General features: G+C 45.4%; 1 protein-coding gene across 9 annotated transcripts in view; it reads left to right on the top strand.

Moving 5' to 3' along the window:
- obscnb (obscurin, cytoskeletal calmodulin and titin-interacting RhoGEF b) overlaps positions 1 to 21,689 on the top strand; it is a 104,652-nt gene that overhangs the window by 61,983 nt on the left and 20,980 nt on the right. For 5 of the 9 annotated variants that reach the window (XM_046359688.1, XM_046359689.1, XM_046359690.1 and 2 more), the window contains 14 exons: positions 4,801 to 5,067; positions 5,292 to 5,558; positions 5,708 to 5,974; positions 6,536 to 6,805; positions 8,763 to 9,026; positions 9,723 to 10,001; positions 10,470 to 10,727; positions 11,025 to 11,291; positions 13,546 to 13,812; positions 14,068 to 14,343; positions 14,480 to 14,752; positions 18,371 to 18,661; positions 18,912 to 19,184; positions 19,732 to 21,069. In XM_046359688.1, the coding sequence (XP_046215644.1) occupies positions 4,801 to 5,067; positions 5,292 to 5,558; positions 5,708 to 5,974; positions 6,536 to 6,805; positions 8,763 to 9,026; positions 9,723 to 10,001; positions 10,470 to 10,727; positions 11,025 to 11,291; positions 13,546 to 13,812; positions 14,068 to 14,343; positions 14,480 to 14,752; positions 18,371 to 18,661; positions 18,912 to 19,184; positions 19,732 to 21,069 (4,857 nt within the window). The remainder of the gene's footprint in view (positions 1 to 4,800; positions 5,068 to 5,291; positions 5,559 to 5,707; positions 5,975 to 6,535; positions 6,806 to 8,762; positions 9,027 to 9,722; positions 10,002 to 10,469; positions 10,728 to 11,024; positions 11,292 to 13,545; positions 13,813 to 14,067; positions 14,344 to 14,479; positions 14,753 to 18,370; positions 18,662 to 18,911; positions 19,185 to 19,731; positions 21,070 to 21,689) is intronic. The other 4 variants (XM_046359686.1, XM_046359691.1, XM_046359692.1 and 1 more) reach the window with 4 other exon arrangements.

The raw sequence follows: 21,689 nt of genomic DNA, 5'->3' as shown, positions 1-21,689 counted from the left end.
GCATCCGGTTTGAAATTCTTCGACCCGGGCCGATAGGTGAGGATAAACTGGAATCGATTGAAGAAAAGAGACCATCTAGCTTGTCTAGAGTTCAACCGCTTCGCCTGCTGGATATACTCCAGATTTTAGTGGTCCGTAAGCACTTGAAACGGGTGAGAAGCCCCCTCGAGCCAGTGTCTCCATTCCTTCAATGCCATCTTAACCGCTAGGAGTTCACGATCCCCCACATCGTAGTTCCTCTCAGCCGGGGTAAGCCGGTGTGAGAAGAAAGCGCATGGATGAAGCTTCTTGTCTTCACCCCTCTGAGACAGGACAGCTCCAACACCAACCTCTGAGGTGTCTACCTCCACCACAAACGGTTCATCCGTAGTCGGTAGTATCAGGATGGGAGCAGAGAGGACACGCTGCTTGAGTCCTTGGAAGGCCGTCTCAGCTTCTCTTCCCCACAAAAACCTTGCATTGCCACCCTTGGTTAAAGCTGAGAGAGGGGCTGCCACCAAGCTGAAGTTCTTGATGAACTTGCGGTAAAAGTTAGTGAAGCTCAGGAAACGCTGCACTTCCTTAACGGATTTGGGGGTGGGCCAATCCGCTACCGCCCCTACCTTCCTGGGGTCCATTTGGACTCGACCGGGTTCCACTACAAATCCCAGGAATTGTACTCGGGATGAATGGAATTCACATTTTTCCGGCTTAACGTACAGATGGCTGTCTAGGAGGCGTTTGAGTACTTGTCTGACATGCTTAGTGTGTTCTTGAAGAGAGCTCGAAAAGATGAGGATGTCATCCAAGTAAACGAACACAAATATGTTAAGCATATCCCTAAGCACATCGTTTATGAGCGCTTGGAACACCGCTGGGGCGTTGGTCAGGCCGAAGGGCATCACCAAGTATTCATAGTGACCAGTAGGCGTGTTGAAAGCGGTCTTCCACTCGTCACCAGGTCTGATCCGCACAAGATGGTATGCGTTCCGCAGGTCAAGCTTAGTGAAAACAACTGCTTCCTGGAGCAGCTCGAAGGCTGTGGCCATAAGGGGTAGCGGGTAACGGTTACGGACGGTTATGGCATTGAGTCCCCGGTAGTCGATGCAAGGACGTAATCCACCCTCTTTCTTGGCCACAAAGAAAAACCCTGCTCCCGCCGGGGAGGTGGATGGACGCATGAGGCCTGCTTCCAGAGCATCCTTGATGTAGGTATCCATAGCAGCTCGTTCGGGTGGAGATAGGGAAAAGATTCGATCCCTGGGGGGGCAAGTGCCCGGAAACAGTTCGATGGGGCAATCATAAGGTCTATGGGGTGGTAGCATGGTGGCCCTCTGTTTGCTAAATACCAGTTTGAGGTCATGGTAACACTCGGGAACTCGGGTCAGGTCGATGGATTCTAAAGACTCAGGAGTAGAACTCGGGGAATTCGGGAAAATACAAGTAGCTTGGCACGTAGGACCCCACTGCTTGATAGTGCCCACAGACCAGTCAATGTGAGGGTTATGGCTGTGAAGCCAGGGGTATCCAAGGACGAGAGGGAACTCGGAACAGGAGATCAAATGAAAGTTCATCAATTCCTGGTGTTGTGAAACTGAAAGTCGCAAGGAGGTAGTGACATGAGTGACAAGTCCAGATCCCAAAGGGCTTCCATCCAATGTAGTAACCCTCATGGGGTCACTTAGAGGTTCAGAGGGAACGCCATTCTCCTTCGCCCAGACACCATCCATGAAGTTACCTGCGGCTCCAGAGTCTACCAAGGCTTGAAGGTGAAGCTTGTGGTTGTCCCAGGAAAGGGTAACTGGAATGAGCAGACGGGAGTTGGACGGATGGGAGGAGGTTATGTTTCCCGTTACAGTTCCCCCCGGTCTGTACGGGACAGAGCGTTTCCCTGGAGCCCGGGACACGTGGAACGGAAATGGCCCAGTTTGCCACAATATAGACAGCGTCGCTCCCTCATCCGGCGGTCTCTCTCAGCCTGGGAGATGCGTCCAATCTGCATGGGTTCCGGTGGAGCCAGAGAGGATAAAGGTGGGGACTCGGAGCTGGGACTGATAGGGGCTAGAGGTCTACGGTTGAGTTCTCTCTCTCTCAGACGCTGGTCAATGCGTGAGGCCAACTTGATCAGGGACTCGAGATTGTCTGGTGGTTCCAGAGTGGCCAGTTCATCTTGGATAGTGTCGGAAAGGCCTTTCAGAAAGCACACCGTGAGCGCCTCGTTGTTCCAGCCACTCGCTGCTGCCACCGTGCGGAACTGGATGGCATTGTCCGTCACGCTGCGCCGACCTTGGAGGAGAGTCAGGAGCTGTTTGGCTGAGTCAGGACCACTGCTTGTGCCTTGAAACACTCGTTTGAATTCCTCAGCAAAGGCAGAGTAGCTGGCACAGCAGGAACTATGGGCATCCCACACAGCAGTAGCCCAGGCCAGGGCTTTTTCCGACAGCAGGGTGATGATATATGCGATCTTAGACCGGTCGGTGGGGAACGACGAGGGTTGCAGCTCGAAGGAGAGAGAACATTGGGTGAGAAACCCTTTACAAGCACTTGGATCACCTGAGAACCGTTGGAAGACGAGGTTCAGCCAGAGGGTTAACTGCCATGGGTACGTGAATCTGAGGTACTGGGACGGGAACTGTTGCCGGGGTAAGTCGATCAGATATCTGCTTTATGGAAGTCAGCATCTCCGACAGAAGATGAGAATGTCTAGCCATTAAGGCCTCTTGCTGAACCAGGGCGGCTTCGTGGCGTTGGACAGTCTCCTGGTGGTGGGACAGCATGGCAAAAAGGTCCTGGGAACTGGCTGCCTCTGGGTTCATTTTTGGGCTCTGTGTTTCTGTCAGGACCCGGTTACGAACCCGGGTCTCCGGAGTGAGAAACAGTCACTTAACCAACTGAGCCACGAATAGTCGGCAGAACCCAGAAGATGAGGCAGACACAGCAGTACTTGAGACAGTGTATTTAATGAAGTAAAAAGTGAAGTTCTTCAGGAAAACATGTAACTCCACAACCTCAAAAGGAATCCTACAAGAACAAAGGTAATCCTCCAAGACAAAAAAGGTAAATCCACAAGGTGGAAGGTAAAGCACAAAAAGCCTCAAAAGATACTCAAAAAACAAACAAACAAGAACAAACAACAGAATTCCACAAGAGAGTCCACCGGGAACAACAAGAGTTCTCAGAGTACTAGGGCTGGGTGCTAACATACAAACACAGAGCAAAGAACAGAGGAAAACAAAGGGTTTAAATACAATCAGGGGAAACGAGGCACAGGTGCAAATAATAATGGGGATCAAGGGAAAACAAAAGGTCAAAAGGCATAATGGGGGCATCTAGTGACCAAAAACCGGAACAACCCTGGCCAAATCCTGACAGTTAAGTTGAGCCATTGGTTGAGCCAATGGCAAGTTGAGCAAATTGTGTTTTCTTCCCAGGATCAATACACGGCATTATCGCTGGGATATGAGGTAACAACAGGGCTTCTTCTGCTGTAGCCTATAGTTTGTATCTGTCAACAAGTGCATTGTTAATTGTTCATAATGAGCGGGCAGAAGTTGTTGAATTTGGGCCGTGTTTGCTCATGTGCATTTTTAAATGCAAAAGTTATTAAACTCGTACTGTATCTGTAATAGTTCCTATTCATTCGATCCTTCAGTCGACAAAGTACACTCTTTATTGAAAAGATATTCTGTTGATTTTGGCACATTGCTACAAGTATTGTTTTGACTGGATAATAAATGATAGTCGATAGAAAGGAGCCTACACTGACGGTTGCCATGTGAATAGGTAAGATGTGTAGATCCGTGGACATTGGGCTTTGTTCGATTCCGTCTGGTTCGCTCAAGTGCGCAATTTTAAAGTTATGTTATAATGAATAGATATTCAATTTGATTTGTCATGTTTGTAGTTGTGGAGACACCAGTTGCTCCTGGCACCCCAAAAAAAACCAGAGACCGAAAAGGAAACGGTGGTAAAAGCTTGTGGTAGGAAAGGACAAGCTTTCTTTTTCAGTAGCTTGCAGTTGTGGTGTATTACAATTTTTTTCTTGCCCTTAAATGGGAAGCAGGAAGTAGGTCTTTATTTTGTTGTCTTTTCAAATCAAATATTTTTGTCACATGCTACATAAACCACATGAGTAGACTAACAGTGAAATGGTAACTTACGGGTCCTTTTCCAACAACGCAGAGCTAAAGAAAGATAAAAATAAAAACAGAAATAGTGTCAATAAATACACAGTGAATAACGAGTAAAAAATAAGATGGAGATATACAGGGAATACCAGTCCTGAGTTGAAGTGCAGGGCGACGAGGTAATTGAGGTAACTATGTACATACGGTATATTGTAGGTAGGGGTAAAGTGGGGTAAATTACTAGACAACAGGATAGATTTAGCTTTGTTGTCTATTGTTGACCTTGCAGGAGTGTACTTGTTGTAGATTCTTTGTAGCTTGATGATGATATTCCGATGGAATTCTGCATACAAAATGTCAAATTTAGTCAGAGACCAGGATTCTTCGTGCTGTGCACAAATCATCTTGGTTATGTGTAAACCCATAGTTAAAAACAAACTTTCAAGGTGGTGGTGGTGGTAGTGTTGGTAGGTCACACACCAAATCCTTTTTTACAGCTGCTGGTCTGGACAGACGGACCCCACGCAGAGGAGAGTGCATATATAAATGGTCCTTGAAAGTGTTCACCATACATAGAGACATCGTTCCATTGGGAACTTCTTCTCCATATGGTTTAGCAATATCTCTTATTGAGGCATTGTAACAGTGAATGCAGTCTGCAGATACCTTTTTTTTTAACCCTTTCATTTCTCAGCTCTCCCAGTCATATTCAAACAAGTTCTGCAGAGTCAGGAGGCTGAAGAGGGGGGCAGTGTTACCCTGCACTGTGAGCTCTCTAAACCTGGAGTCCCCGTGGAATGGAGGAAGGGAACACAGGTGCTGAAGTCTGGAGAAAAGTACCAGATGAAGCAGAAAGATTGCCGTGTGGACCTCCAAGTCTGTGATTTGAAACCCGGAGACACAGGAAGCTACCAGTGCAGGACTGGAGACACAGAGAGCTCAGCATGCCTGAAAGTCAATGGTACAGTAGGATGATGAAGACCTTGTCACTGCTGCTCCATTCATCACTAGCACAACACTTTAACTGGAGCTCCACATGTATTAACAGAAATGCAGTAAACAGTTAGTCAAAGTTAAAGTTATGTAACAAAACAGTTACCTTGGAATGATGCCTACCATTTTTTTCATTAAAGCTTTTTGGATCTGTAGACTTATAATTCATGTTTTGGGATTTTTATTTGTCAGCTCTCCCAGTCATTTTCACTAAAGAGCTGCAGAGCCAACAGGCTGAGGAGGGGGGCAGTGTTACCCTGCACTGTGAGCTTTCTAAACCTGGAGTCCCTGTGGAATGGAGGAAGGGGGAGGTGGGTCTTTGCCTCTGTGCCAAGTATAACATCATTCAGGAAGGGCACAGCGCTAGGCTAGTCATCCAAAACCTAGACCCAGAAGACTCAGGCAGCTACACCTGTGACAGTGGTGACCGGAAAACCACAGCACACCTTTCTGTGAAGGGTAGGCTGAGAAAAAAAGTATTTTGTTTTAGCAGTTGTGCTGTTGTGAAACAAAATTCCCTCGTGTATTAATTGTGGTTCGGGGGCATAATTGTGCTCTCAAAAGGTTTCACTATCTCACCTCTCCCAACCTCTACCGTTCCTACCTAGCCCTGCCCGTTTACTTCCAAACTCGACTACAGAATCTAGAGTGGGACGCAGGTGAGATCGCCATCCTCCGCTGTGAGATCACCAAGCCTGGGTCCAGCGTTGTCTGGAGCCGGGGCGACAGGGTCCTGGAGTCTAATAACAAGTATCAGCTGAAACAGGAAGGGGCCATTGTGAAGCTTATCATCTATAGCCTACAAGGGACTGACTCTGGGGAGTATATCTGTGACACAGGTTACCAGAAGACCTCCTCCGTGCTCACTGTACAGGGTAGGGAACCAGATGAAAGTCTGATATTGTCTTCTGCCATTCTTCTCAATCATTCTCTCTCTTACACACCTCTTGAATCATGGCACTTATCTTCTAATTCACTCAATCCCTACCAACCACTTTCCATCCTGAGTGATTCCCACAAGACTAATGTCACGCTAGGCTTTAGAGGACCAAAGGCCTTAAAAGGGCACTGAATTAATGCTTGGTGATCTTCATACTTTTCTTCAGTCACTTAAAACTTCCTATGTCCTTCATATCCTTCACGCATCTTCCTCTACACGTCTACCGTCATAACCTTTCCACCATTCCATTCCACTGTTAAGGGCAACGGACTGTCTCACACTTCCATTTCGTCTGTTTTCTGTGTTGACAGGTGCAACCTTGTTTCTTTTCCACAACCGTACTCTTAACCGTTGTCTCTGTACTGTAACTGTACATGGTAAGGTGCCCTATTTCTGTTGGCACCTAACCATTAACACCCATATAGACATTATCTGTCCTTTTAGAGTAAGCTTCACATCTAGCCAGTAACAACACATGACTGGCTTTATCAAACAGAGGTGGAGGTGACCATAGTGAAGGTCTTGAACAGCTGTACGGTGCACGAGGGGGAGGATGTCCACTTTGAGTGCCATCTGTCCCACGATGACGCCAAGGAGGTCCAGTGGAAGCTTGCGGACGTCCCTCTGCAGAACAATGAAATGAACCTGATCCGTGCCCAGGGCAAGGTGCACAGCCTCACCCTCAGGGGGGTCACGCAGGCCGACTCGGGCACAGTCACCTTCACCGTGGGTCACCATACCTCCACCGCAAGCCTGACCGTCCGAGGTAAGGGGCCAAAATCTGTTTTATACCCTGCCTGTTTAAGTTAAGGGGTACATTAGGCCTATATATATATATATATATATATATATATATATATTATATATATGTATTTGATACACTGCCGATTTTGCAGGTTTTCCTACTTACAAAGCATGTAGAGGTCTGTCATTTTTATCATAGGTACACTTCAACTGTGAGAGACGGAATCTAAAAAAAATCAGAAAATCACATTGTATGATTTTTAAGTAATTGGGGGTGGCAGCATCATGTTGTGGGGGTGCTGGAGGGACTGGTGTACTTCACAAAATAGATGGCATCATGAGACAGGATAATTATGTGGATATATTGAAGCAACATCTCAAGACATCAGTCAGGAAGTTAAAGCTTGGTCGCAGATGGGTCTTCCAAATGGACAATGACCCCAAGAAAACTTCCAAAGTTGTAGTAAAATGGCTTAAGGTCAACAAAGTCAAGGTATTGGAGTGGCCATCACAAAGCCCTGACCTCAATCCTACAGAAAATGTGTGGGCTGACAAAGCGTGTGTGAGCAAGGAGGCCTACAAACCTGACTCAGTTACACCAGCTCTGTCAGGAGGAATGGGACAAAATTCACCCAACATATTGTGGGAAGCTTGTGGAAGGCTACCCAAAACGTTGACCCAAGTTAAACAATTTAAAAGCAATGCTACCAAATACTAATTGAGTGTATGTAAACTTCTGACCCACTGGGAATGTGATGAAAGAAATAAAAGCTGGAATAAATCATTCTCTCTACTATTATTCTGACATGTCACATTCTTAAAGTAAAGTGGTGATCCTAACTAACCTAAGACAGAGAATTATTACTTGGATTAAATGTCAGGAATTGTGAAAAACTGAGTTTAAATGTAATTGCATGTAAACCTCCGACTTCAATTGTATATCATCTTATGTAAATGGTAACTGTATATAGTCTAAGCCAGGTAAGGGGTTATAATACTATATATCTAGACTAGTGTACAGTATGAGTCTGCTGATCAGTACAAACCCTTTTCCATTCTTTCCCAATACTTGGAGCCATTCCCAAATTCATTGTATGACCTGACTTTACGAGGTAAGGGGTACAAGTCTGTTGACCCCCTCTTATTCTCTTCCATTGTACCCGATACCTGGATCCCTTTTATTCATTCCACATCCGTTTCATAGCCTGACCGTCCAAGGTAAAGGGTACATATACTGTATAGTCTGAGGTAAGCTGTTATATAATAGATGTATAATATGAGTCTCTTTATCACTCACCTTCACTAGACCTAACCATTTTACCTCGATACCCGGAGTCCATTCCAAACTCATTTTACAGCCTGACTGTCCGAGGTAAGAGGTGCTTATATCCATTAAATGAAAATAAAGGGCACTTATACCTTAAAGTCTGAGGTAAGGGGTTATATCATGTATGTCTCCTAATCACTCACCTTTACTGTAGGCCTAACCTTTTTATATTTAACCTTTATTTAACTAGGCAAGTCAGTTAAGAACTCATTCTTATTTACAATGACGGCCTCGGAACAGTGGGTTAACTGCCTTGTTCAGGGGCAGGACAGATTTTTACCTTGTCAGCTGGGGGATTTGATCTAGCAACCCATTCTGGATCTCTCAATTCATGGTCATCTTGTTGTGGACATCGATTGGTATAGCAGTGCATGCCATTGGTAGGCCACTTGTTAATTTCACTCACATTACAAAATAGCAAGAAACAAGAAATCTCCCTGTTTTTGTCCTTTGAGACCTATGCTATTTGAAACCTATAGTGTTAAACGTTTTTCTAGCAAATGCTTTTAAATGGTGTATTGAATGTTTCCTTTCAAGATATTGGATGTGCTTGAATGTCCGTCCTGTCCGTGTCCACTCCCGAAACAGGTTAACGTCTCCATCCATCCTAACCTTGTGGCGGTCTGTATCCATCTTGCTGTTTCCCGTTCAGGGGCCCCTGTGGTGTTCAAGAAGGAGCTGGAGAGCCAGGAAGCAGTGGAGGGAGGCAGTGTTTCCCTGACCTGTGAGATCAGTGCTGATGGCAAGGTGACCTGGAGAAGGGGCTCCGTGCTCCTCACCCAGGGGGAGAAGTATTCCATGGAGCACACAGGTTCTACCTACATCCTGATGGTTCACAAGTTAAAGGTTGAAGATGCTGGAGAGTACACCTGTGATGCCGGGGATAAGCAGAGCACAGCCACCCTGACAGTCAAAGGTAATGAGACGTGGCTGTATTCATGTCTGTCGCTACTGGTTTGCTGTCACTCTACATTATCCACTGCTTTCATTCTGTGTGCCGACATACTAAGAACGTCCTTCTTAATGTTCTTTTACTTGGATATTGTTGTAGCCAAACTTGTTGAGACCCGTTTTTTTTAAGGGTAATCTGTGAGTAAGCACGTTATCTATTATTTCACATGGTTTTTAGGGGCAACAGTAACATTGTAGTTGATCATGAAATATAGGTTTCATAATCAATGTGTTTTTACATTTGAACCCCAATCTATTTGCCACGTTGGGGACTGCAGTATGCAGTTTGTGTTGGTTTTGTTGTCATATTCAGACCTATACTATGTATTTTGTCAGAGATCATTTTTTTGTATTTATGTCTACCTTCCTACACGATAGCCATCACATAGGAAGTGAAAATGTGTTTTTTGTGTAATATTGTACTCTAATTGAGGAAGAATCCTAAACGTTGAGTAGACATAAATAACCTCAGCAAACTCCATGAACTGGTGTCTCCTGGAGTGCAATTGTCCATCCTCTTTAGATCTCACTTTTAAATCAGGATACCAATGGTGGTGCTCTAATGCCTGAGTGTTTCACCTTAATGAATCCCCTGGGAAACCCTGACCCCGGGAACCTTTAGATATCTCACTCTCCCGTCATCACATTCATTCACCTCCAGAGTCTGTGCGCATCACTCGGGAGCTGCACGACATCACAGTAACCACCGGGCAGGATGCTGTCTTTGCGTGTGAGTTGTCCCAGGAGGGCGTGACCAACGGAGAGTGGTGGCTGGGCGATAACCTCCTCCAGAACAACGACCTGAACCAGATGGCCTGCCAGGGCCGGGTACACCGGCTGACACTACAGATGGTCACCCCCGATGAATCAGGGGACGTGGCGTTTGTGGTGGGCGAGGAGAAGACCGTTGCTTGCCTACTGGTGGAAGAGAAGCCCAAAGGTAACAGAGACGTTAACGGAGATGTTGAAGATGGCCTCCTAGTCCTCACCCATCTCCATCTCTCCATCTCTGTCTTCCATCAAACAGCTTTGTCTTGGCACGTTAGAACACTCTTTGTTCCTCTGCTGTGCGACGTCATCCATTCCATCCTAGCCTTTCTTTAGACGTGTGTTGGTCATCCTTTTCTTTTTATAGCATATCTGTCTTCAAAGATACTATAAAATGAAGTTGACAACAAGACGTGTGTCGCTGATATTAACATATCACTTTGCTGACTATCAGTGAAGTGATGCATGTCTAATGGACATAGTCTTTGTGGTTATCATTGGCATGCTACTGTAAGTGCATAAAATAAAAAAGAGACGCATTAAATACTGCACATATAAAAACCATACAAGTTTGTCCTATGACTCTTGACACTCAAAGTGCATTACACTGTACTTAGCTTGGGATTTCCCATATCTACAGCCTTAATCCTTGAGAAGCCTCACGATACAGTGGCCTTGGAGGGCGAGACAGTCACCCTATCCTGCACTGTCTCCGACCCCACGGCCACCGTCACCTGGAGCAGGAATGATGTGGCCATCAATGCAGGACTCAAGTACGACCTGCGGAAGAATGGAGCTCTCCTGCAGCTGCGCATCCACAACCTGGAGATGGAGGACTCTGGAACTTACTGCTGCGATACCGGGGATGCACAGTGCACCGTCACCTTGATTGTGGAAGGTAAAGAATGGTGCCGGCACTATAAAAGTCTGGACCCTCTACACTGCATCTAATACCACAAAATAGTTACCAGCCCAATCCTCACAGTGAATGCTCTGGATCAAGATAAACTCAGGATGAGTTCCCCCACAATACTCTTCTTGACTGTTTTGCCCTCTAAAAACTACCATGCACCCAGTCTTCCATCAACATACACTAACAGAGCCATCTTACTCCCCTGTCCACGTCGGCCACTGTCACCTACACTACTTGATGTCCTCTGTCCAACGCATATGTCATGTCTCTTACTTCCACCAGGTGCCCCGGCATTCTTTCAGAAGGAGCTGAAGAACCAGGAAGCCCAGGAGGGTGATGATATCACTCTGCACTGTGAGCTCTCCAAGGCGGGCACTCACGTGGAGTGGAGGAAGGGAGGCGCAGTCCTCCAGGCTGGTAAGAAGTACGAGATGAGGCAGGAGGGCTGCGTTCAGGAGCTCCACATTCGCAACCTGGAGCCAGAGGACAACGGCTACTACACCTGTGATGCTGGGGACCAGCTCACCACGGCGTTAGTGGCAGTGCAAGGTATAATGTCACTACACCGTCTCTCTCTGAGAGGGATCATTTCTGTATGGTCTGGTCTTTTCTTTTCTCAAGGATGAAGGAATTCATTCCTAACGGTTTTAGATAGTCGTGGTGGTTTCAACAAGTGTACTGTATGTCACGTCAGCAAGTTAAAGATGATAATTTGTAGGATGTCATTTTGAAGTTTCCAGTCTTGATGGAATACATATGGTTAAAGGGATAGTTCACCAAATTACAAAGTGACACGTTGGTTGCCTTACCCTATAAGCATGGTATGACATGGTATGACAGTAATCCATGCTTTGGTTTAGTTTCCCTGGCACCGTTTCGACATGCTAACATTTAAGCATTTGTGGCATAAATCCCATTGGCATTTTTCGCGTATTATGTCACATCAGCTGAACAAACTATAGATTGTATCATGGAATGTGTTGGGAATAGATATTCACAACCTTAGTTCAATTGTGTAGCTATACTTTTAGCTAATAATGGCAAATGGTACCTAACAGTTGTGGTTTACAGATACACAGTATCTACAGTAATCGGAATACAGTAGGACTGGTGGACATACGCTGAACAAAAATATAAATGCAGCATATGAAGTGTTGGTTCCATCTTTCATGAGCTGAAAGAAAAGATCCCAGAAATGTTCCATAAGCACAAAAAGTTTATTTCTCTCAAACTTTGTACACAAACGAGTTTATATCCCTGTTGGTGAGCATTTCTCCTTTGCCATGATAATCCATCCACCTGACAGGTGTGGCATATCAAGAAGGTGATTGAACAACATGATCATTACACAGGTGCACCTTGTGCTGGGGAAAATAAAGTCCACTCTAAAATGTCTATTTTTGTTATCTAACACAATGACACAGATGTCTGAAGTTTTGAGGGAGCGTGCAGTTAGCATGCTGACTGCAGGAATGTCCACCAGAGGTGTTGCCAGAGAATTAAGTGTTCAAGCCACCTCCAATGTTGTTTTAGAGAATTTGTCAGTAAGTCCAACCGGCCTCACAACCACAGACCATGTGTAACCACACCAGCCCAGGACCTCCACATCCGTCTTCTTCACCCCGGGGATTTCTGTCTATAATAAGCCTTTTTGTGTGGAAAAACTAATTCTGATCAGCTAGGCCTGGCTCCTCAGTGGGTGGGCCTGGCTCCCAAGTGGGTGGGCCTATGCCCCCCTAGGCCCACCCATGACTGCGCCCCTGCCCAGTCATGTGAAATCAATAGATTAGGGCCTAATGAATTTATTTCAATTGACTGATTTCCATATATGAACTGTAACTCAGTAGAATCTTAGAAATTATTATGTTATATTTTTGTTCAGTATATTTTAGTCATAATGTACAGTTCTAGCAAGCATCCACTATAATATTATTCAGAATTATTGAAATCTTATCTGCCTACTGTAGTATATTCACATTGAAATAGATTGCCAATGATGTCGTTTTAATCATTTTTGGCAGTATGTGTGATGTATGATTGCTGCTAAGAAGTCATGTGTGCACACGGGTAGTTCAAAAATAATAAAAGACAACGTGTCACACAGAGTATTTTACAGAGTACTTTAACTGAGCTTGGCTTTGACTTTGTAGTTCTGTGGCTACAGTAGGAGAGATTTGACCTGTAAACAAACGTTGCTGCTGTATGAAGAGAAGCAGCAGTAGTTGGGCAGTGCTGCTTCACCCATCCACCCTGGCCGGCCACATTCCCTTTAATTACTCTCAGCCTCACTTCCACCCTGCAATGCACCGCCCCTAGCCTGCCTAAAACTAAAACTCTCTAACCCTTCCTGCCTTTGCTCTGTATGGCATCTCTAGCCACCCATTGGCATATTTCCCCTTTCTCATCGGTTGGTTAGTGTGCAGGAGTTGTGTCCAACTCCTTCTGCCTCTTGAGACATTTTGGCTTTTCACTCCCCCTTCAGTTTGGAGTTGCAAATTCTAAGTACATACTGTATTTGGGCACTGAGTGCTGCATCCATAAGATACTGTGGATCAAGGCAACTCTATGCACATTACTAAAATACTAAGCCACCTCTGATACCACCAGTAAATCTATAATGTATGCAATTTCCCCACTGGGGATAAATAAAGTTAATTCAATTAAAAGTAAAATAAACCAAAATACTCCAAGGTGTACTGGAGTGTTTATAAAGCCCAGGTGTCGTTCTTCGCCATGTTGAGAGAGTGCATGTCAGTCATGATGGCCTTGTCATATGACCCTTGACCACTGCCCCCACTCTCAGAACCCACAGTAGAGGTGGTGAGCGAGATGCAGGACCTCCGTGTGGCCGAGGACCAGCCGGCTGAGTTCATCTGCCAGTACTCCCGGCCAGTCCAGGCCCAGTGGAAGAGAAACGGGCGGCCGTTGCAGCCTGACGGCAGGAGGGTGGTAGTGGAGCAGGACTGGACCGTAGCTCGCTTGTACATTAGCCACGTGTCCACTGAGGACAGGGGGACGTACTCCTGTGAGGCAGAGGGGACCTGCGTGGTCGCCTCCCTGGAGGTGGAAGGTGAGCTTCTCTTCTCTTAGGAAAGAGCACCTAGCTACCCTCCCCATTTCATGCAGTTTTTGCGGGTTTTTATTGTGAGTTTCAGCTTGAATAGTAGCAAGTGTCTAGCAATAAAACATCCACTTGTCCTATAGGCCACGTGAACATAAAATCCCCATCAACAGTGGGGAAAAGGCTTGTTTTATGACACATTCTCCCCTCTCAGATAAAGCTATTATCTTACAGTAAACCCTGCTCTCCTCTTCTCCCGTATAGCCAAACCCATTGAAATCCTCCAGGGCCTGGAGAACATGGACACCATCGACGGCGGCGAGGCGCTGTTCGAGTGCTCGATCTCTCGTTGCGAGATCAAAGACAGCTGCTGGCTCATTGACGGCAAGCCTGTGAAGGATTCGCCAACCACTGAGATTGTGTCCTTCGAGAGTGGCCGCCGCCACCTGCTGCTGCTAAAGGACCTGCACGTCGGGGACAACTGCAAAGTGACCTTCCAGGCGGGCACTGCAGCGACCTCCGCCATGCTCAACGTCAAAGGTTTGTTCGTTTGTCAGTAAGTTAGTTATTGTTTTTGCAAAGGCCTGGTCTTACTGTGAAATATACTATGACATACTACAGCTGAAAATAAGGAAGAACTGCCATATATGATATGAAGTGGCTTTTGTGTGCGTAGGCTGGCAGCTGGATGTGGTGAGCGGTCTGGAGGATAAGGTAGCTGTGGTGGGAGAGAAAGTAGAGTTCAGCTGCGTGCTGACCGAGCCTGTGCCTGAGGCGGAGGTAGCCTGGTACTCTAACGGAGCCGAGCTAAAGAATGATAACACCTGGGCCATGCAGGCTGACGGTTGCTTCTACCAACTGGTGCTGAGACAGGCCCCAGCCATGCCACCACAGGAGATCACCTTTGCTGCCAGGGACGCCATTTCCATGGCCAAGCTCACTGTCATCAGTAAGTGTGTGGTCTCACTACAATGCATTTGAATAGAAAGTTTGCAAAAATACGTAAGATCTTGCTTACCATGGAAAGATAAATGTCTTGTCTATTTGTGGAAAAATCACCCTGATTAATTATTTAGTAATATTACAGTTTACCTGTTTACTTATAGCTCTGCCTACACCGAACAACTTTGTTTTGAAATTATATGAACAAAAACATGTCAACTTCATTTGAAACGGCAAGCCAGACAAAATTAAACTGGCCTAATTACAGTACCAGTCAAAGGTTTGGACACTTCTACCCATTCAAGGGTATTTCTTTATTTTACTATTTTCTACATTGTAGAATAATAGTGAAGAAATCAGAGCTATGAAATCACACATATGGAATTTTGTAGTAACCTGAAAAGTGTTTAACAAATCTAAGTATATTGTACATTTCAGATTATTCAAAGTAGCCACCCTTTGCCTTGATGATAGCTTTGCCCACTCCTGGCATTCTTTCAACCAGCTTTATGAGGCAGTCACCTGGAATGCACTTCAATTAACAGGTGTGCCTTGTTAAAAGTTAATTTTGGCATTTCTTTCACTCCTAAACCGTTTGACTCAATCAGTTGTGTTGTGACAAGGTGGAGTGGTATACAGTAGACAGCCCTATTTTGTAAAAGAGCAAGTCAATATTATGGAAAGAACAGCTCAAATAAGCAAAGAGAAACGACAGTCCATCATTACTGTAAGATGTGAAAGTCAGTCAATGTTGAAAATTTCAAGAACTTTGAAAGTTTCTTCAAGTGCATTCGTAAAAAACCATCAAGCGCTGTGATGAAACTGGCTCTCATGAGAACCGCCACAGGAAAGGAAGACTCAGAGTTACCTCTGATGCATAGGATTATTCCAACCATACAACCATTCTAGCTCTGCAGATGTTGCTGTGAAGAGACAGAATCATTAGATCCCTTGTTTTGGTTCTGTCCATATGTAGCTTGTTTTTGGCCACAGGTTCAGGAATGACTGAAGAATTGCAAAATATTCCTGGAATATAACTCTGTAAATAGCACTGTTGGGTGACTTGAAAATAAATAGTCAATCGATAAATAATATAATAATACTCTGAGTAAAAAATGTCATCTTTTATTTATAATCTGTTGGTAACTATGAGAATGATTCAGAATTTACAAGGCAATTAGGAAACTGGATGGTTTTCAGAGATAAGGGGAGGGGTTGAGGGTAGCTCAAAGGGGGACTAAAAACAAATAAAAGGAGATCACTAGTGTAAATTATTCTGTGTCTATAAAATTTATATAGTATGTATAAACTGGAAGCAGAAGCCTAAGTATTGTTTCCCCCAAATTATGTCTACAATTACATATATTTAAAAAAAATGTATTGTAACTTTATTTAACTAGCAAGTCAGTTAAGAACAAATTGTTATTTACAATGACAGACTAGGAACAGTGGGTTAACTGCCTTGTTCAGGGGCAGAACGACACATTTTTACCTTGTCAGCTTATGGATTTGATCTAGCAACCTTGCGGTTACTGGACCAATGCTTGCCACCCGCAAAGAACCCACAATCTATCTGCAATATTAAAGCTGAACTTCCTCACTGTGTGTTCGGACTAGATACACCTGCGTCAGATACCAGACAATCTTACCACTGTTCCAGTGATTTTAAACTTCTTACTTGTTTCCCTAATGGTGGTAAGTGGTATATTTATTATGTTTGCAAAGTTTTTGTACCTATTGCCTGATTTGTGAAGGTCAGCAACCATTTGTCTCTTCATTTGTGAGCTCTTTGCCTTTTCCCATGTTGATGAATGACAAAGGAATGTTACATGCCTGTCAACTCATTTTTATACCCCAGTGAAACAAGAAACCACAATATAGTTCCTTAAACTGAGATTAACTTAAAAAGTGGAATGGTTTCATTTTATTTATAAAATCTTTAGGGGTGTTTGTTAAAAAATATATATTTCCGAGCAATTGTATTAGTATTACAGTGCTTTAGGAAGGTATTCAGGACCCTTGACTTTTTCCACATTTTGTTACGTTACATCTTTATTCTTATTTCAATTCTCATCAATCTACACACTATAACCCATAATGACAAAACCAAAACAGGTTTTTAGAAATGTTTACAAAAAATAACTTTAAAAACTCTTGACTCTTTACTCAGTACTTTGTTTAAGCACCTTTGAAAGCTATTACAGCCTCAAGTCTTCTTGGGTATGACGCTATAAGCGTTGGACACCTGTATTTGTGGAGTTTCTCCCATTCTTCTCTGAAGATCCTCTCAAGCTCTGTCAAGTCTCTCCAGAGATGTTTGATTGGGTTCAAGTCCGGGCTCTGGCTGGGCCACTCAAGGACATTCAGAGACATGTCCCAAAGCCACTCCTGCATTGTCTTGGCTATGTGCTTAGAGTCTTGTTGCCACAGTCTGAGGTCCTGAGTGCTCTGGAGCAGGTTTTCATCAAGGATCTCTCTGTACTTTGCTCCGTTCATCTTTCATTCAATCCTGACTAGTATCTCTGACACTGAAAAACATCCCCACAGCATGATGCTGCCACCACAATGCTTCACTTTAGGGATGGTGCCAGGTTTCCTCCAGACGTAATGTTTGGCATATTGGCTAAAGAGTTCCATCTTGGTTTCATCAGACCAGAGAATCTTGTCTTTTAGGTGCCTTTTGGCAAACTCCAAGTGGGCTGTCATTTACATTTTAAAGAGGAGTGGCTTCTGTCTGGCCACACTACCATAAAGGCCTGATTGGTGGAGTGCTGCAGAGATAGTTGTCCTGCTGGAAGATTCTCCCATCTCCATAGAGGGACTCTGGAGCTCTGTCAGAGTGACCATTGGGTTTTTGGTCACCTCCCTGACCAAGGCTCCTGTTCCCCAATTGCTCAGTTTGGTGGAGCGGCCAGCTCTAGTCTTTGTGGGTTCCAAACTTCTTCCCTTTAAGAATGATGGAGGCCACTGTGTTCTTGGGGAATTTCAAAGCTGCAGAATTTTTTGGGTACCCTTCCCCAGATCTGTGCCTCGACACAATTCTGTCTCGGAGCTCTACGGACAATTCCTTCGACCTCATGGCTTGGTTTTTGCTCTGACACGCAATGTCAACTGTGAAACCTTATATAGACAGGTGTGTATCTTTTTTTATGCCCAATCAATAGAATTTACCACAGGTGGACTCCAATTAAGTTGTATAAACATCAAGCAGGATCAATGGGAACAGGATGCACCTGAGCTCAATTTCGAGTCTCATATCAAAGGGTCTGAACACTTATGTAAATTATTTTACAATAATTTGTATTATGTGTAAGATTGATGAGGACAATCAATAGAATAAGGCTGTAACATAACAAAATATGGGAAAAGTCAAGGGGTCTGAATACTTTCCGAATGCACTGTAAATATTGTATTTTTTTGAGCATACAATATAGCTCAGAATTTGAATTATTTATATTTATACAGTCTTTTTTGCTCGTCTTTTTCAAGGGCGCCAATCATTTTGGACCGGACTGTAGCTTTCTCCAGGGAAGCGAAATGCAATATTTTCAGGTCCATTCCCCTCTCTTTCTCCTATTCATCGCTCTTCAAACCCACCACTGACCCATTCTCCCTCCTTATATAGCCTTTCCAGACCCCCCGGAGGACCCAGAGCTGGTCAGTAAGCATAAACAGGGGGTGACCCTGTCCTGGTTCACACCTCTCAGCGATGGAGGCAGCCCCATTCTGGGTTACAGGGTGGAGATGAGGCTGGTGGACAGCGCCCTCTGGCTTCCGTGCCATGCAGAGCCTGTGTGTAACACAGAGTTCTCTGTGGATAACCTCATCCCAGGGAGCGGCTACAGGTTCAGGGTGGCAGCCATCAACAGAGCTGGGACTGGAGAACCAGTCCAGCTGCCTCAGAGCGTTCAGCTGGGTGAGTTGGCTATAAGATGCGCTCAAACCTGAGCAGAACAATTATATGTCTATATGGCTCTGTCTCAAGACCAGCATGTTGAACAATATACTTATAACCTAGTCCTAGATAATGTATGTGTTAGTTACATCATTTGCATACAACTCAGGTGAGTTCAATACATTTTACATTGGTATGAATTGTGTATGTAGTGTCCCATTTATTGGAAAATATATATATAAATCAATCATTGAATTGTTTTGTTCCACAGAGGCTCCGATCACAGTGACCCAGCAGTTGGCCTGTCCAGGCTTGCAGGAGGGTAAGATGGCCCGTGTAGAGTGCCAGCTCTCTGCTGAGGGCAGCTCGGTCACCTGGCTTAGAGACAACAAGGAGCTGGAGTTTGGGCTCAAATACCAGGTCACCATCGAGGGCAAGACACAAGTGCTGCTGATCAAAGACTTTGAGTCTGCTGACCAGGGCGTGTACACATGTGTAGCCTCAGACGAGGCAGAAAGCTCCATTAATCTCAATTTACCAACAGGTACAGACTCCCAAACAAGACAGAATATTATACCATGCAACTTGGTATTTCCATCTGCTGACATTTCTTTATTGTGAAACTTGTATGCTATTTTCCTCAAACCAAACTGGAATCTTAGTGGAGAGGTGTTTGTTATTTGAGGGGGAAGGTAAGGTAAGTTGGTTAGCTAGTTCTAGCAGAGAGTGATGGTGAGCTCATTCCTGAAAAATATGTGTGGTGTGGACACTTCTCCTATCAGAAAATAATCTAGTCCCACAGTTATTTACCACTACATGAACAACATAGATGCAGTTCTTACGTGTGTGTGTGTGTGTGTGTGTGTGTGTGTGTGTGTGTGTGTGTGTGTGTGTGTGTGTGTGTGTGTGTGTGTGTGTGTGTGTGTGTGTGTGTGTGTGTGTGTGTGTGTGTGTGTGTGTGTGTGTGTGTGTGTGTGTGTGTGTGTGTGTGTGTGTGTGTGTGTGTGTGTGTGTGTTTTGTGGCTGCTATACTATAGATGTTACAGGTGTCAGTTTGCTGCATAAAACATTCCATTGTGCCCTGGTTGTAGGTGGAGATGGGGTTAAGTTGGAGGGGGCCCAGCCCAGCCTGCCTCCTGAGGCTGCCTCCGAGGGTGATGTCCACGCGCTGTGGGAGGCCCTGGCCAAGAAACGCCGCATGAGCCGAGAGCCCACCCTCGACTCCATCTCTGAGCTGCCTGATGAGGAGGACAAGGAGCCCAAAACACCCAAGGAGCCAGTCAAGGAGAGGAAATCCCCAGAGAAGGTGAACGAAAAGGAAAAGGAGAAGGTTGTGGAGCCTGTCATCATCGCAAAGAAGGAGTTGGATACAAATCTACACACCAGCTCTGAGGATGAGTCCAGGGTTCCAACGCTGGTGTCCTACCTGAAGAAGAGCAGCAAGTCCTCCCTCTCTGCATCCAACCAGACAGAGTCCATCTCAACTGAGAAGTTCTATGCACAGACCTCAGTGCAACAGACCTCAGTGCAACAGACCACAGTCCTACAGACCTCATCTTCAGGACAGCAGATCACAGCACAGACCACAGAGATCACTGGGTGTGGAAATGAGGAGGATGAAGAAAAGGGTCTGCTGGATGCTGCTGTCAAGATCCAGGCTGCGTTCAAGGGCTACAAGTCCTGCAAGGACACGTGTCCAGTCTTCAAGGACGTCTTCAAGGACCAGACCAAGGAGCCCAATGGCACCATCCACCTGGAGTGTGTGGTTGAGGGAAAGCCCGACAAGGTGCGCTGGCTGAAGGACGGCGAGCCCCTTGTGGACAGCAAACACCACCACATCGACATCTACAATGATGGCACCTGCTCTCTGGTAATCACCGCCGTTAGCACCAAGGACACGGGCATCTACACATGTGAGGTCACCAACAAGTTCGGCGTGACCATCCACAGCGGCAAGGTGACAGTAGGCTCGGCACGGGAGGCATCTGGAAGGAGGCCCCTGACCATGGGCTACAGCGCCGACAGCGAGGCGGAGAGCTCGTCTGCAGAAAGCGAGATGGACGAGTCTTTGAGGCAGGCCAGCAAACGGCTGCGCCGCCTCCTCCGCACACGGCTGCCGGCCACGTCGGAGGAGGAGTCGTTCGTCAGCTGTGACGATGAGGCTGAGCTGAAGGCCCCCGAGCCCAAATCGTACCGTGAGGACGAGCGCTACCTCTACATCCGCTTTGACACGCGGTCTGAGGCCCAGGTGGCATCGCTGCACTTTCAGGAGATGTTCACGGCCCAGGGGATGCCTGTGGAGACCACCATCCAGGAGGCTGGACCTCTCAAAGTGGAGCTGCGCATCATGAAGATGGGATACACCCAAGATGGCTCTGCAACACCCACAGAGGAGAAGCAGCTGCCCGCGTTCATGACAGGAGCCCCCGGTAGGAAAACAGGAGAGTAGGGGACAAAAGTAACAGTTTTTTTCCAAATTACTCAGAGTTCGATAGACCTAGAGACACCCTATCTTATTACAAACAACTTATATATGTCCTCTAGCATTAGCAATTGTAATTTAATTTCTAGGGTATGTGAGTTTAAATTAAATAGACACCGAACTGAACTACCGCCGGCGGGGCGGGAGGAACACAATCTTATCTACATGTTTCTGGTTTGTAATGCTCTTCCTTTCAACAAATGTACTATCAGCCATAATTGAATATTTGTATCGATTTTAATAATTGATGCTCTAGGTTTGAAATGTATGAAAATGTACCATGAGTCGACATCGCAATGTTGCACAAACACAGCATTTTGCTTTACAATATTAATCGGACTACAATGGATCATATCATAGCTATATTATGCATCATTTAATCCACCTGGAGTGTGTGGCGGAGGGCAAGCTTGGCAAGGTGCACTGGCTGATGGATGGCGAGCAACCAATCAGGTGCGCTCCAGATGTCATTGTCATGCGTACTCCTCGTGTCTTGATAGAATGATTGTTTTTATTCTCTTCACAAAGGGTAAACTCAATATGCTTATCAAATTTCAATGGCTTGAC

The sequence above is a fragment of the Oncorhynchus gorbuscha genome, linkage group LG08, assembly GCF_021184085.1.
Source record: "Oncorhynchus gorbuscha isolate QuinsamMale2020 ecotype Even-year linkage group LG08, OgorEven_v1.0, whole genome shotgun sequence".
NCBI classification, from domain to species: domain Eukaryota; kingdom Metazoa; phylum Chordata; class Actinopteri; order Salmoniformes; family Salmonidae; genus Oncorhynchus; species Oncorhynchus gorbuscha.
The sequence above is the reverse complement of the archived record's forward strand: the minus strand, read 5'-3'. Positions and strand labels throughout refer to the sequence as shown.